Source organism: Sitodiplosis mosellana, unplaced genomic scaffold, assembly GCF_009176505.1.
Source record: "Sitodiplosis mosellana isolate CC-2019 unplaced genomic scaffold, AAFC_SMos_1.0 Smas_scaffold_6164, whole genome shotgun sequence".
NCBI classification, from domain to species: domain Eukaryota; kingdom Metazoa; phylum Arthropoda; class Insecta; order Diptera; family Cecidomyiidae; genus Sitodiplosis; species Sitodiplosis mosellana.
Genome location: NW_022601405.1, coordinates 21,133 through 35,886, shown reverse-complemented (window position 1 = coordinate 35,886; position 14,754 = coordinate 21,133). Strand labels below are relative to the sequence as shown.

General features: G+C 34.8%; 5 protein-coding genes across 8 annotated transcripts; 3 read left to right on the top strand and 2 right to left on the bottom strand.

The window, feature by feature from the left end:
• Nucleotides 1-95: 95 nt before the first annotated feature.
• LOC129574476 (E3 ubiquitin ligase Rnf121) lies at nt 96-5,536 on the bottom strand. 3 transcript variants are annotated; one of them, XM_055456546.1, is made up of 10 exons: nt 5,093-5,536; nt 4,973-5,007; nt 4,749-4,890; nt 3,774-3,928; nt 3,169-3,397; nt 2,450-2,736; nt 1,801-2,354; nt 1,445-1,682; nt 1,036-1,356; nt 96-949 (listed from the first exon to the last, which is right to left on the bottom strand). In XM_055456546.1, exons 1-7 carry the CDS (start codon nt 5,123-5,125, stop codon nt 2,285-2,287), a joined length of 951 nt encoding a protein of 316 aa, XP_055312521.1. In that variant the 5' UTR covers nt 5,126-5,536; the 3' UTR covers nt 96-949; nt 1,036-1,356; nt 1,445-1,682; nt 1,801-2,284. The 3 variants fall into 3 exon arrangements, with proteins under 3 accessions (XP_055312521.1, XP_055312519.1, XP_055312520.1); XM_055456544.1 differs by lacking the exons at nt 2,450-2,736; nt 3,169-3,397; nt 3,774-3,928; ... (1 more) ...; nt 4,973-5,007; nt 5,093-5,536 and having other exon boundaries at nt 1,445-1,709; nt 1,801-2,279; XM_055456545.1 differs by lacking the exons at nt 2,450-2,736; nt 3,169-3,397; nt 3,774-3,928; ... (1 more) ...; nt 4,973-5,007; nt 5,093-5,536 and having other exon boundaries at nt 1,801-2,279.
• On the top strand, nt 5,516-9,679 carry LOC129574475 (apoptosis-inducing factor 1, mitochondrial-like). 2 transcript variants are annotated; one of them, XM_055456543.1, is made up of 8 exons: nt 5,516-5,815; nt 6,081-6,177; nt 6,299-6,363; nt 7,324-7,600; nt 7,688-8,347; nt 8,463-8,800; nt 8,885-8,996; nt 9,233-9,679. In XM_055456543.1, exons 2-8 carry the CDS (start codon nt 6,117-6,119, stop codon nt 9,604-9,606), a joined length of 1,887 nt encoding a protein of 628 aa, XP_055312518.1. In that variant the 5' UTR covers nt 5,516-5,815; nt 6,081-6,116; the 3' UTR covers nt 9,607-9,679. The 2 variants fall into 2 exon arrangements, with proteins under 2 accessions (XP_055312518.1, XP_055312517.1); XM_055456542.1 differs by having other exon boundaries at nt 5,725-5,949.
• A 415-nt stretch (nt 9,680-10,094) lies between these two features.
• Nucleotides 10,095-12,996, top strand: LOC129574503 (high mobility group protein 20A). Its single transcript, XM_055456583.1, has 4 exons — nt 10,095-10,555; nt 10,718-10,877; nt 11,009-11,045; nt 11,166-12,996. Exons 1-4 carry the CDS (start codon nt 10,309-10,311, stop codon nt 11,895-11,897), a joined length of 1,176 nt encoding a protein of 391 aa, XP_055312558.1. The 5' UTR covers nt 10,095-10,308; the 3' UTR covers nt 11,898-12,996.
• LOC129574505 (coiled-coil domain-containing protein 115-like) lies at nt 12,284-12,996 on the top strand. Its single transcript, XM_055456585.1, has one exon. It carries the CDS (start codon nt 12,284-12,286, stop codon nt 12,734-12,736), a length of 453 nt encoding a protein of 150 aa, XP_055312560.1. The 3' UTR covers nt 12,737-12,996.
• On the bottom strand, nt 12,974-14,741 carry LOC129574504 (acylpyruvase FAHD1, mitochondrial). Its single transcript, XM_055456584.1, has 4 exons — nt 14,416-14,741; nt 13,958-14,054; nt 13,537-13,683; nt 12,974-13,357 (listed from the first exon to the last, which is right to left on the bottom strand). Exons 1-4 carry the CDS (start codon nt 14,535-14,537, stop codon nt 13,010-13,012), a joined length of 714 nt encoding a protein of 237 aa, XP_055312559.1. The 5' UTR covers nt 14,538-14,741; the 3' UTR covers nt 12,974-13,009.
• Nucleotides 14,742-14,754: the final 13 nt, after the last annotated feature.

Below are 14,754 nucleotides of genomic sequence, written 5' to 3'. Positions count from 1 at the left end.
AATTTGAAACAAGAAATGTTATTTGAACGAAAAAAAAAAATTCTTTGGGCGAGAAATTCTCTGAAAAAAATCTTCATCTAAAAAAAAAAAACAAATTTATTCCATCAACTGAAACCAAAATAACTTTATTCGTTTAATCGTTTGTTTAATTTTTTAATAAATTCCGGACTTTCACCCCATTCATCGCTGAATCGTGGATCGTTGCGGTATTTTCGGTTTTCTTCTCTATCTTTTGATTCAGAATCAAAGCTATGTATGCAAAGATATTCAAGCCATTCAACCATGGATTTTTCTCGAATTTCTGTCTCAACAATGATTGGATAAATGTGTTCATGTCGAAATTTCTCAACGTCTGCGTCAAACTCTTCAAAAGTCAGTGGATCATGGTCTTTGTAAAAGTTCGCATAGTGATCAAAATGTAATCGTTCAAGCATTAAACCAAGTCCAGGTGCGGTTGGTGTAAGAAACTCTTCCTTAGTTAATGAACGTTGTAGCATGTCATCACCGACAACTTCACGAATCACTGCTAAACTGAATCCAACCATCTTCCGAATTTGATGCAACATAAAACTTTGACCCTTCACCGTGATTCGCGCGAACTCAATGTCATTTTCAATGAACGGTTCGCTACATTCAATGTGCTCGATGTGTCGCAAAGATGATCGATCGAAAAACAGCTTCTTTACCGTGTAATTATGGAAATTGGTCATTCCTTTGTACAGGCCAAGTATTTGATTGGCTCGTTGCAATCGATCTGCCGTTAATCGAAAGTCCTTCATTTCAGTTTGATCATTGTAATGAGAAAATGCTATCGTTGGCAACGTGTACGAGTAGGTTCGAGCCGTGCAATTGAAGCGGGCACTGAATTTTGGCGTCACTTTTTTCATTCCGAACACACGGATGTCTGATGGAAGGTCTCGATTCAAATCGTTGACATTGACATAGGTTGCTGGATGGAATAGAATTAAGAAAATGACTCATTTTTGACTTTTGTTTCCGAAAAATGCGCTTTGAAACAAAACAACACCAACTTACGCAAAACCATTGAAACATTCATACGAGCCGCTGAAACGCCTCGATCCGTGCGCGAACCACGCACAAAATCAAATGTCCATGGTTTAGCCAAATGTTCAGGCAGAATCCATTTATTTTTTACCATCACCTTTAGTAACTCATCTTCGATTGTATTAACAGATTCATTGAATTGCATCCCGAAATAATTTCCGCCAGCAAAGCCCATTAGAAGACAATATTTATGCTTTTTCAACATTCTGTAATTGAATTGTTCTTCAGTTTCTGCTTCCTTTTCTGGTCGATTTTCATCATAGTAACGCCAATGACTTTTTCTCAAGTAACCTAGGTGAATGCAAAAAGAAGCCATCTCACATATTTACATCCATATGAAAATTAGCAAAAAAAGGAAAAAGAGTAAGAAAAAACCAACCATTGTATTTAAATCTAGGTGTATATCCATCGACTGGTTTTATCAGTCGATTTGTCCCTTCGTACGCTGGTGATTCTCGTGCTTTGACCACTTTCTTTGTTTCTTTCGCTATTTTGATTGACTCAGCGAATTTTTCCGTAATTGTTTTTGGTCTAATTTCATGATCCTCCTTGTGTATCGTACAATACGTTGCGATCCGTTCCCATTTTCTTGTTAATAACACAGTTCTCAATCGATTCTGGTGAATGAATTGGTGATAATAACTCTTTTTGGTGAATGAGTTGGTAATTAGGAAAGAAACGCTTGGAAAATGGATAAAAAATCTCAAAGAAAAGTCATCGACAGATGTAACAAACCTGAATAAAAGTCCGGCCCATAGCCATTTTTGTCAGTATTTATCCTATTCCCGAAGCAGCAATTCCATAGATTAAATCAAAAATTCAGAATTTCACAACAAAAACCGCACGATGTGTGTATGTTGTGCCTGTGGGCACATGTGGGCAATACAATGGTGAAATTGCGCTGAATGACAGTTCGCCAACTGTCAAACACTCAACATAGACAGATGTAAACAAAAACAACAATGATTCAATATATTTCACACTTTTTTCTCACATTTTGTTTATTTTCACAAAATGAATGGGGTTTTTTTTTTGTCACAAAAACAAAATCATGAAAAAATCAGCTAGAGTTTAATCATCCGAATAAATATATATAAACTATGACTCAAAATATATATTAGGTTATGCAAATGGATTTGGACTGTTCCATGGGTTGAATAATTAGGAAACAGTTTTACAATAGGAAAGCAAAAGTGAAAATGGTATGATTCGATCGGGTTTATTCTAAGCCAAGTGCCCAGTTGATGCCTTGTACGAGAACCAAAATGACTGGTTGCCATGCCACAAGCCTGAAAAAGAAAAAAAAAAAGATTAATTCATGGTATAATCACGTCAATGAGGAAAAATATTATTATAGGTTCAATAAATTGGCGTTGGTGCTAACCATCGAATCCAGTCAAGCAATTGACCGTATAATACATGTGGCCGCTCCCATGGGTTGCTGAACAGACGCTTCAGATCGACTTTTTCCTTGCAATATGGGCACGTTTGTTTTTTCCCAATGATACACCAACCACGTATGCAAAACTCATGAAACACATGATGACATGATAATTTGTAGGTATCCTCAATTACGCCAGTATCTTTTTCGCTAACTAACAGGTCATTTCCACATACTGCACATACATTCTGCTCCAAATTACGGATCGGCATCCCTTGCGGCGTGTAATACTGGAAGTAAAGAGGAATTTTGTTGAAAAAATTGGCAAAAGCGGAGAAAATAATGAAAAATTACAACAATGAAAATCAATTTTTATGCACGAATTGAGACATTTTAACACCAAAATGGGATAAATTTTTAATTTTAATGCAATTAAATAAGAAATTGTCCGTTCATTAGAAGTTCAATCTCAAACTGTGATAGAAAAATGAAGAAATTTCTCATTCTGGAACAAAATTGAGAGAAACATATGATTTAAACCAGATAAAATTTTGTTTATCGAAACCAAAAAGAATGAAACAATTTTGTATAACGAAGGCAAACGTCATTTTTGCGTGGAAACGTTCATTTTCGTACAAAAAAAATTCGTTGGAACCATAAAGAAGAGAATTGGTCATGAAAATAGTATACAATGATCAATTTAATTATAAATATTCATTTACCCCAATGTTGGATGCCATTTTATCGGCGCAAATCTCTGAAACGTCTCGGCCCAACACACCAAAGTATAAACCATAGTAGACAAACATAAATCCAACGTCCATCCACACAGTTGGCGGTTGATTAAAAACTAAATTGAAACCAACAAATGTGAGCATCATTATGATATAGCCGACAATGCCAAGGCCATAGCTCAGTTTATAAATGAAATAAAACCATTTATACACAAGCCTGAAAGAGATAAAAATCATGATTAATTTTTTACATAATCTCCCATCAGAAAAAATATTTTTAAATGTTTAGTATTATGTCTGGTGTTTTGTATGTTATGGGCTATAACTTATGGCAAGGTCTTACAATGCGGTAAATGACCATTGGCCATAAGCCCTAGAGGCCAATATTACGGTTATCAACGAAATAGTCCATTAATGAATTAATTTAATTCATAAGGTACAGCTATGATTGTGTGAGAATTTGTTTGGTTCAGAAATTCGATCGTCAAAATTAGTTCAAGAAAGGTGCTGACTTCATTTCAGCGCAGTTGAATCCGCAAAAATTGGTTCAGTAGAGTAAAACAATCCAGTAGAGTAATAGGTGGGTCACTCACCTTGGAGTAGTTCCAGATATCGGTTTGATCATAGCTTTGCGCACCACCAATATCGTTACGCATGAAAACAGCAACCAGAAAAATATAAAGCGCCACCACTGGTTCTTTATACAAACGCACACCGGTATTATCCATAGGCCTAATAAAGTGATAAACTGTTGAATGGGAAAATGTTACGAAATTATGGGTTAGAATCGTATTTTTAATCACAACTTTTTAGCACTACATGGAATGTAGGCTACTGTAGTGATTTTTTTTTTACGAGAAATTTTTAAGACTCTTTAGGCCATTTTTTTTTGGACCGTAAACTAACTCATTTTAATATCCATATTTTTTATTTCAAATAAAGCAATTACGCTTAATTGCAAAAATTAAATAATATCATGTAAACGTAATTCAATTATGAGATAACTCAAAAAAAAAATTTGACACTTTTTTCGTTGCCAATGTGAAATAATGTATTCACATTGAACGTACATTAAAACAATAATTGAAGAATACAATTTTATCATATAATTTTTTTTTGAATTATTGTGAAACATCAAATTAATTAAACCCCCTTGAATTTACAAGCTTCAAGAACGCAGAGCGGAGCGAAGCGACGATCTGCGGTCTTGTTTTTCGAATGCGTTGGAAATTCCAACTGAATCAAAATTGAAAATTTCAATGAAAAAAATTTGAATCACACAAAAATGCTGAGAATTATAATAATTCATCAAAAAAAAATCATTTAGGAAAATAGTTGAAAAGATTAATATTAATAAAATAGTGTGGAAATATTTAAATTGCTTCGAAATATTTTGAAATTGGAGAAATAATTATTAGAAACTGATAAAAAAAAACAACGTCAAAAAGGGAAGAAAATCAACAAAAAAAGCAAAGAGTCACCGAAAAAATAGTTTAGAGATTAGTCATCACCGGCGAGAAATACTTTAGAATTTTCATTCAACGGTGTAATTCAATACGGCAACCTACCGAATATGATCTGTAATGTCGTTTCTTCCACTCCACCAGTGCAACCTGTGCTAATATCAAAGTCACAAATAAAATGATAATCATTTCCGCGTGCATGGCATCATGACCTTTATGCTTTTCATGCATTCGTTGATGTTCAAGCCTGTAAAATGTTGCGATAAATTTACATTGTTGTTGTCAATTGCACTAATTGTGTTAATTTTCACACTGTCATTGTGGCTTACCTCAGTTTTTCCTCAGCTGTCAGTTCATCAATGCTCTGTAAATGAATCAAAAGATTTTGTTCAATAGGTAAAAATTCGATATTCTTTGAATAAAATTCCATTTAATTGTTAAAAACTCACTTTATTCGCATCGACTGGCAAATGGAGATCCATGGCAAAAAAAAATTCTTTCTTAACTTAGTTCTTGTTCAAATACTGACAAAAAAAAATATAGGTGGTTGTCTTTGGAAAAAGAGTATGGTATGTACAATCGCCCTGATTTGATAATAATTTAATAAATACTATTTGTTAGTAATGCATTTTGTGTGCATTTTTTTCTATTCGATAATTAATAAATAATGCCAAAAAAGAATTTTGTCCTATTTAATTCACTCGGAGCGAAGAGTGTGTGAGTCTCTTGTTGTTAGACGACAAATGACAAATAGTAGCATACGTTGACGTTTGGGCTTCGTTTTGACAGTTCGCGCTAATGGGCTTTGTTTTTGCACCACCGTACAATGAGCATGTGCGCCACAAATTCTCGCTGTTTTTTATTTTGCCTTCGGTGCAAATTTTGATGATTTCCTTGAAAATGCCGGAGAAAAAAAAAAAGAAAATGAGTTTGAAAAAAAATCACGAAAAATTCCAAATTTGATAAGAAAAAAAGAATAAAAACTTGAAAACCGGTTTTAGAATGCCGTCATCTCAATGTTATTGAATAGTGCGCCGATGCATGGATGACACTTGATTTGCATGAAATGTCAAATCGAAAACAAAACATAAGAAAAGTAAAATATTGCTGGTCCCTTCCCTTTGCTTGCAGAATTTTTTTTTATCCTTTGAAAGAAACAAACACGTTTTACGGTAATGTCCATTTCATTTTTGCCACACAATTTATGTACCCGTGTTTTCTGGGGCATTTCAAGTTTTTTGAATTAATGCGTTTTTTTTATTGGAAATTTGCGTTTGACATCAAAACAAGTGTGTTTACTGTTTAGGTTAGGATTCATTTTTACGCATCGCGCAATTAATATTGATTTTATCTCAATATCAGCATCAATTTTTCTGTGTTGTGTTTTCCGTTGCATGAAGTTTATTTTTTTCCAATTCGTTGTGGTTTTTATTGCAGAGAATTGAGCTGTTGCTGAATTTGAAGCGGAAAAAAATGAGTTTATTACGTTTGGCGCTGCTTTCGCACAGACGTCTTTTGCCCAGTGTTCAGACAAGTTTGTATCTTGATATTATTTACATATTTCTCTTCCGCATACGTGCTAATGAAGAGAGTTACATTTGGTTCTGTGCATGGAATTTTTTTGAATCTAATTGGAATTTGTTCTTTTTCAATAGGTTCTCAATTGAGACTCTTTGCCAGCGCGATCAATGGAAAAAAAGGCGGTAGAAATAATGGAACGGTAAACAAAAACAACGCAAAAGCTAAAAAGTTGGCTCAAGCAGGAGATGAACCACCTTTAACCATCTATCCATTCTCAATTAACGATTTACAAAAAACACAATCGAAAGCTAAGCAAACTAACATAGCCGACACGAAAACGGTTAACCATAAAAGTGAAATAACATTGGGTTCAGCATGTAAAATTGAAACAAAGCCCATTTTAATACCTAATCTTGTAACCACACCAGTTTTAGCGAATAAAACTGAAACCATACCAGTGTCTAAAATTGAGACAGCTACAGTTTTAGCATCTAAAGCTGACAAAAGGGCAACTGAAATACCCAAAATTGAAACTATACAATTGGGACAGTCATGCAAAATTTCCGAAAGGATTTTGAAAACATCCGCAAATCAAAGTGAAAAATCAATGGATAAACAGGAAATTGATGCGAAAAAACGAATCCAAGCAATAGTAACACAGAACAATTGTTTCAACCATTTTTTTTTTCAATGTTTTTCATTAGTTGGTTGATTTTCAGTTCTGTTGACGCTTAATGGAGTAAATTATGATTTACACTTTATCTCTTTATTTGCACGATTGATTTTATTCTAGAGTATCCATTTGAGCACTTATTTCTATCGTCAAGTTTGATTTTTTTTTTATTTCAACGATCAATTCGAATGCTTGACTGAATTTTATTTTTTGTATCATTATTTCAGTTGGTTTTTGTTTTTCGTTAATTGAATGACAATAATATCATTTTTTTTCTTAGAAGTCTTTACTATTCTTTAGTTTATTCACTGAAAGATCGAAAATTTCTTTTTTATATTTAAAATTAGAAACTTTCTTTTTCATTAAAAATTTTCATTTGAAAATTGAAGAGAGTATTAGTTCTCCCATAATGGCTTAGTGCCATGATAACACTTTTAAATTACCAAAAAAAAAAAAATAACATCAACATCATTCGCCTTTCTCTAGCTCTCTAGCAAACCAGACATTACAACTAAGGTTGATGTGCAACCAAAACAGACAACACCGGTGTTGATAAGCCGACAATTCCAGTCATCATCGCGAAATCAAAATACAGGTGGATCATCAAAACCGCCTGCATCGTCATCGATCAATCAATTTTTATGGATCGGAGCAGCTGCTGCTATTATTCTCGGCGGTGGTGCGTACATTATCAATCATTCTAAGGATGAAAAATCGGGAAAATCGCCAGAAACACCGAAGAAGATGGCTCCGCCGAAAAAACGTGAGTTTTGCGTGAAAAAGTATTTCTTGAAATTTTTTTTATCGCAACGAAAATTTTATCGGTCCATTCTATTATCCTCCGCTTCAGCTAAAGTTCCACTAACCTCCGCTGAAATCCCAAAGGATGTTCCATATCTGTTAATCGGCGGTGGTACAGCTAGTTTTGCTGCATTCCGTGCTATAAAATCGCATGATCCAAAAGCGAAAGTTATGGTATTATCTGATGAAATAGAGACACCCTATATGCGACCACCACTTTCCAAGGAGCTCTGGTTGGCTGATGAAACCGTAAATGGCAAAGATTTAAAGTCCAAAGCCAAAGTAAATAGCAATAAAAATGACACGGAAACATTGAAGTTCAAGCAATGGAATGGAATTGAGCGGAGTCTATACTATGAACCAAATGACTTTTACACGCATCCTTCGAAATTATCGAACGAACCGAATGGTGGTGTAGCTATTGTGCGAGGATATGAGGTGAAAAAGGTTGATGTTGAAAATCGTATTGCTATTTTGACCGATGGCACTGAAATTAAGTACGGCAAATGTTTGATCGCAACTGGTTCGTCACCGAGAAATTTACCAGTGTTCGAAAATGCTTCGTCAAAATTGAAAGAACGGATTTCCCTTTTCAAAACAATTGAAGACTACGGCAGCCTGAAGAAATACGTTGACCAATCGGAATCAGTCGCAATCATTGGCGGTGGATTTCTTGGCAGTGAACTCGCCTGTGCATTGGCTAAATATGGTAGGTTTTGGACGACAAAGACATTTTTGCTTGCATTTTGCGGAACCTTCATGGAAGCAGATTCGTTTCTTTTTTCGCAAATATTTTCTACAAAAAATTTTTTGACGCATTTTAGGTGAAGACAAAAACTTGAAAGTGTATCAAGTGTTCCATGAAAAAGGGAATATGGGCAAAGTGTTACCCGAATTCCTAAGCGAATGGACAACGGAACGTGTACGTGAAGAAGGTGTCGATGTCATTCCAAACACTGAGGTGCAGACTGTTGATCTTGTAAACGATCAAGTGAAATTATTTTTGAAAAATGGCCAATCAATTGTCTGTGATCATGTGGTTGTGGCCGTCGGTTCCACACCAAACACAACTTTGGGCAAAGAATCCGGTCTAGAGATCGAAACAAACCATGGTGGTTACTTAGTGAACGCTGAACTTTCAGCAAGAAATAATTTGTATGTGGTGAGTAATGGCCTTATGGCTATGGAAACAGAGTCGATGTGAATGAAAAAATAGAAAATGTTATTCCAACTCAATTTTTCATAGGCTGGAGATGCAGCATGTTTTTACGATCCCCGACTTGGCCGCAGAAGGGTTGAACATCACGACCATGCGGTCGTTAGTGGCCGATTGGCCGGCGAGAACATGGTTGGATTGAGTAAGCAAATTTTAAATACAATTTTTCTTTATTTTGAACACAATTGAAAGTATTTATGATTCAATTCTTCTACCAAATCATTTGTCTTTTGTATTAAAATCGGTCAAAACTGTTATTTCCAACACTGTCTTGCCTTATGCTGTACTTATTAGCTGTGCATTACTTGACTTCACCTTGACTTACTTTCAAATTAATGAATATTAAAATTAATCCAAATTCCTAATCATTTCCTTTAGGTAAGCCATACACGCACCAAAGTATGTTCTGGTCAGATTTGGGTCCACGAGTTGGTTACGAAGCACTCGGCATCATCGATTCATCCTTACCTACGGTTAGTGTATTTGTAAAAAAGACGCCCGAAACCGTGACCTCACAATCTGATGACACAAAACCATCGGCAGTGACACCCAGCGTCAAAGCAGCCGATCCATCAGACGATCAAGATGACTTCTCCAAGGGTGTTGTTTTTTATTTAAGAGATGAAAAAATTGTTGGCATTGTTCTATGGAATGTATTCAATCGCATTAATACTGCACGAGCTGTGCTCAGCCAGGACAAAAAATATGACGATCTAAATGAAGTAGCGAAATTATTTGATATTCATATGTAACATAAACTTGATGAGGATACTGCACAAAATTACAGAAAATAGTGCGAAATAAAAAAAAAATCGAGAAAAAAAACAGATTTAACAATTAGTTGATACAAAAAAAAATTCAATCGTTAAACGATAGAAATTCGGCCGAATTGTATTAGCTATTCATTTTCATTCAGCAATACTGACCCAATCCAATTGGAAATTTACGTGTTTGTACATATTGATACTGAACATTTTACAGAAACCGGAATGCTTCTCTAGCTCAATCACAACCCAAGATGATTCAATAAAATGCACGAAAAAAAAAATATTAAAATTTAATTCAAGTGTTTAATTCAATTGCTGTACATTTTTTCATCGAGAGTAATTTTTCAGTTTTTTTAAAATCAAATTCGATTTTGTGTTGTCATTAAGTGTTATACACACCTTTAGTCAGTGTGCTGAACACACAGTGTGAACTTCACACCAATACTTTGCTACGCAAAAGCTGAATTCAGCGCCGCTGAATCACTTTGACAGATGTCTAAACAGCAACATCATAGCAAACGAGCATATAAACAAAGACTTGTTTCAGGCAATCGAAAGGATATTTCTTGAATTTTTGCTAAATTTATTGAAATATTTTTTTGATTTTTTTCACGCTATTCAGTCACACCCCAGTTTAATCAATAGAAGAGAATAAAAATTGTTGAAAAAAAAAACAAAAAGTCGTGAATGAGCTCAACTCAGAATAAACCGGAATCGACCACAACAAAGGCAACAGCCATGAATTCCGACATGGATGTGGACGATGCAAACAAATCCATCGAAACAACAGACAAAACCGATGGAAACAACACCAGTAACACAAGTGTTGAGAAAAAAGTGGCCAAAAAGAAGAAGAAAAAGTCATCGCCCGCCGGCCAACCACACAACAAAAAGATGAAAAAAGATCCCAACAAACCGGAATATCCAAAAGTTGGTATGTATTCAACAATGAAGATTGACTCCAAAATGAATTGGTGTTTTTTTTTTAATTGAATTATCGATGCCATAGGTCTTCCAAATCAAGCAAAAATGTTGTTTTTTTTTTCTCCAAAATATTGAGTTCATGAATCGAATTGATTTTGTTGTTGTTGCATAGGCTATGTTCGATACATGAATGTGCGTCGTGAAGAATTACGCAAGGACTTTCCAGACATGCACCATTTGGATGTGACCAAGAAAATTGGCGAAGAATGGATGTCGATGGACGATGAAAAGAAGCAACCATATCTCGATGCCGCCAAAGAGGATAAAACCAGGTATGAAATTATATATCCAAATCCAGTGAATTGACTTCAATAATATTGAATCTGTTTGAATCAACATTGACTGATTTGATTAATGACGACTTTTTGACTTCGACTAATGGCGTTTCAATTTTTTACTTTAGATACAAGCTGGAAATGAAAGCGTATAACAAGAAGTTGGTGAGTTGGTTTAGTCTTTGAGCGTATTTTTTGTTGTTTTTCTATTCTTTGCTACAATCATGAAACAGAAATGTTGACGTTCTTTGATTGAGAAACAAAAAAAAAACCCTTCATTTTCAGAAAAAGGAGGAAGATAAGAGTGCATCAACATCGAAAGGGAAGAAAAAGTCTTCAAAAGCGGTCAAGGATGCCAACACATCGGAATCGATGATTGAAGATAGTCCAAAGAAGAAGAAGAAAAAGTCAGCCACATCAGCAGGTCAAACTAACGGTGCCGAAGCGAAATCTGTACAAAAGTCAAAGCCAGTGAATGCATCAAAGAAGACTCCATCTGTTGAGCAACAGCCGAGTGCATCATCTATATCGCTGTTGAATACACCTCCGCCGACACCGCCCCAAGCTGATGGTGCGCCAATTTTTGGTGACATTCCAATATTCACGGACAAATTCCTTCAACACAATCGTCAAATGGAAACCGAACTGAAGAAGATACGTAAAATGAACACCGACTACGAACAACAAAATGCCGTGCTAGAGAAACACGTCGAAAATGTACGAGCCGGCATTAGCAAAACAAACACCGAAATCAATGACCTTCGTAAGGAAAACGACAAACTGTCATCGTATTTGGAGACTTTGCGACACAAATTGGCCACACAATTACGCAATCTATCGATCCCAACCGAACCGGACGGGGCAAACATCGAAAATATCGACAAATACATGAACGATCTGTACGATATGGCCAAAGATAACTCACACGGGCCGGCATCATTGAACAAAGCCAAAGATCTCCTACGCAAAGTCGATCTCCATATCGATCTGAAAGCATTTCATCAGAGCAATCAATGAATCGACTCATCGTCGATTAACTAAGCTATTTTCTCCATACAGTACGTTTAAGATAGGCTAATTAGATCTAAGATTTTCAGTGAATTTACAACAAAGAATAAATTTAAATCAACCATTGCCAGAATGCAAAAAAAAATGTTCTCTCATTCTATTTCTTCGTTGCTTTAGTTCATTTTCGAAAAATCGACTTCGATTCGTCATTTTAACTTCGAAAAGTGCAATTCAGCTGCAACAGATGGCAGCACACGAAATGTCAAAAGCAGTCAAAACAAATCATATGACAAGAAACATATTTGGTTCATTCGCTGTTTTTGATAGTGTCTTTGAGTAGAGAAAATTGATTTTTTCAAAGAAAAAATAAGAAAATTATTTGATAAAGTAAAAAAATGTCGCAAATAGAAAAGGAACTGCAAGATAAACTGCTGATCGAAATGTTGGATTTGATTGAGCAATCGGTGTTGTGTAAAATGAACATTGAATCGACAACAAATGCTGGCCAATTGCTATTGGCAAAATCACGATACATCCAAGGACCACAAACAGTATCCGTATCACAATTGCCCACCGAAAATAGCAACGATTTCAATGCATTGAAAACAGTAACGAGACAAGAAGATGAAATCAATGATGAACTTCAGCTCAGCACCCACAAAGTTGACAAGGAAAATGGATTTATTGACACAATTCGATGGTTTGGTGTACTTGTACCACGCAGCCTACAACTAGCCCAGGAACGATTCAATAAAGCCATTGAACTGGTGGTCGAGTGTGCAAACATTCAAACCAAATTGAATAATACCATAAGATACATTTTATTGTTAAGAAATAAATCGAGTTAAGGGAAATTGCAGCAATGAATTGGAGACAATGTGTAGAAAATTGTTGAATACTAATGAAGTTATTGAATAAAATCCAACAATATCGAAGAATTCATGATTATTTAGCAAATTTTGAAAGAAAGTCGAACAAAAACTAAGAAAATTGAAGAAGTTAACAAAAAATCCGTAGAAATTCAAAACATTTTTTTCAACAGAAAAAAAAATGAGAAAATCAATGAAAAGTGAAACAATTCAATAAAATCATCAACAACCAAACCAAATCCACCGTATTTTTTATTTAACATTAAATGTCATTTTTACAATTTCACGTCCAGATTCACTGAGACCGGCTTCAATCACATCACCAGCGTAAATTTGAGATGCTCCCTTCGGTGTGCCGGTCATGATTAAATCGCACGGCTCAAGAGTCATATACTGTGAGAGATAGGAGATTAATTCAAAAGAGTTGTAGATCAAATCTTTGGTATTTCCCGTCTGGCGACACTCTCCATTCACATTCAGATACAAGTCGAGATTGTGCAAGTCATTGACCTCGTTCAGTGCAATGAATCGCGATACTGGGTTTGACGTGTCAAAACCCTTTCCCATGCTCCACGGAAATCCCTTTTTTCTCGCTTCGTTCTACAATGGAAGGAAAGATACATTCTTTACATGTGTTAAAGATTGGAAAAAGCGTCGATTTTTTTTTTATTAATGTCAATTTTCAAAGAATTTTTGTTTAAATAAAAAATGTTCCGAAACAAAGACCGTTTGGGCAAAGAATAAAAACGGAACAAATTTCAATTGAGAAACCAGCGTACCAGTTCACAAAAAGCTGACATGTCCAAACCTAAGCAATAGCCTCCGATATACTTATGAGCTTCTTCCACTGTTACATTTTTGCATGGTTTACTTATGACCACTCCCAATTCGACCTCATGTTTGACAAGCGTTAGCACTTCTGGAATCTAAAATTTAGGTATATTTTCTTCATTTTTTACACATTTCTTTTAAACTTTTTATGGATATTTTGATGTATTCAATTGAAATGAATGAAAAATATGAGAATGTATGAAACAAATTAGAGATAATGATTCATTATTAATGATTAATAAGTAAATATTAGAATATACTCAAGTAATCGAAATTTGATTATCGAATGAATGAACTCTAGTTGATTAAGAATGATCACATTCATCGATATAAATTTGGAGAAAATATTCTAAAAAATTCAATCCTCACAATAATATCCTGGCCTTCAGTGATATACGAAGTGGTTGGCTTTAAAAACATGACCGGAGCCACGGGTTTTTTCACATTTGGATCAGCCAAAATGTCACTGCAATCAATAAATGTTACAAATCATAAAGTTTATTCAGATACAAATCAAGATGCCTGGCAGACTTGATACAAATAGAATTTTTCAAGCTGAACTTTTAGATGTATTGAGGAAATATTTATAAATTCGCGGTTTCCACTAATTTACAACATTCATGGATTCAAAGAACATTTTATGGAATCAACATAGTTTCAGCCTAGGTTTCAGCTAAGTATTTGATATTTTGAACTTTTATTGTTTACTGGTAATATTATGATATTATTGGTGATATACCAAATTTGTCCATTCAATATTCAATTTTTAACACTTTTTCCATTAAAACAGTTAATCCTCAATAAAAAAAAAAGATGTGTAAACTTACGTATAATTCAAGGCGGCTCCAAGAATTTTCTTGCCATTTTTCGTGAAATTTTCCATTTGTGAATGAATTAATCGAGAACTACTAACGCTGGAGAACAAGATACTACTCAATCGAGCAAACATCTCTGAAGTAGAAATTTCTTTTTATTACATTTGGCAAACAGATGTAGCCAAAACCACAGCTTAATAGATAAGAATATCAGTTGTTGACAACACAGATAAGAAAGAAGATTACACACCCATACAAAACGATCGTGTTTTGTTTTGAATGGATTAATCGTCAACAATTGAAACAATGGCTATGTCGCAGGCTAGTTTCAGCCGGTTCATTAAACATCAA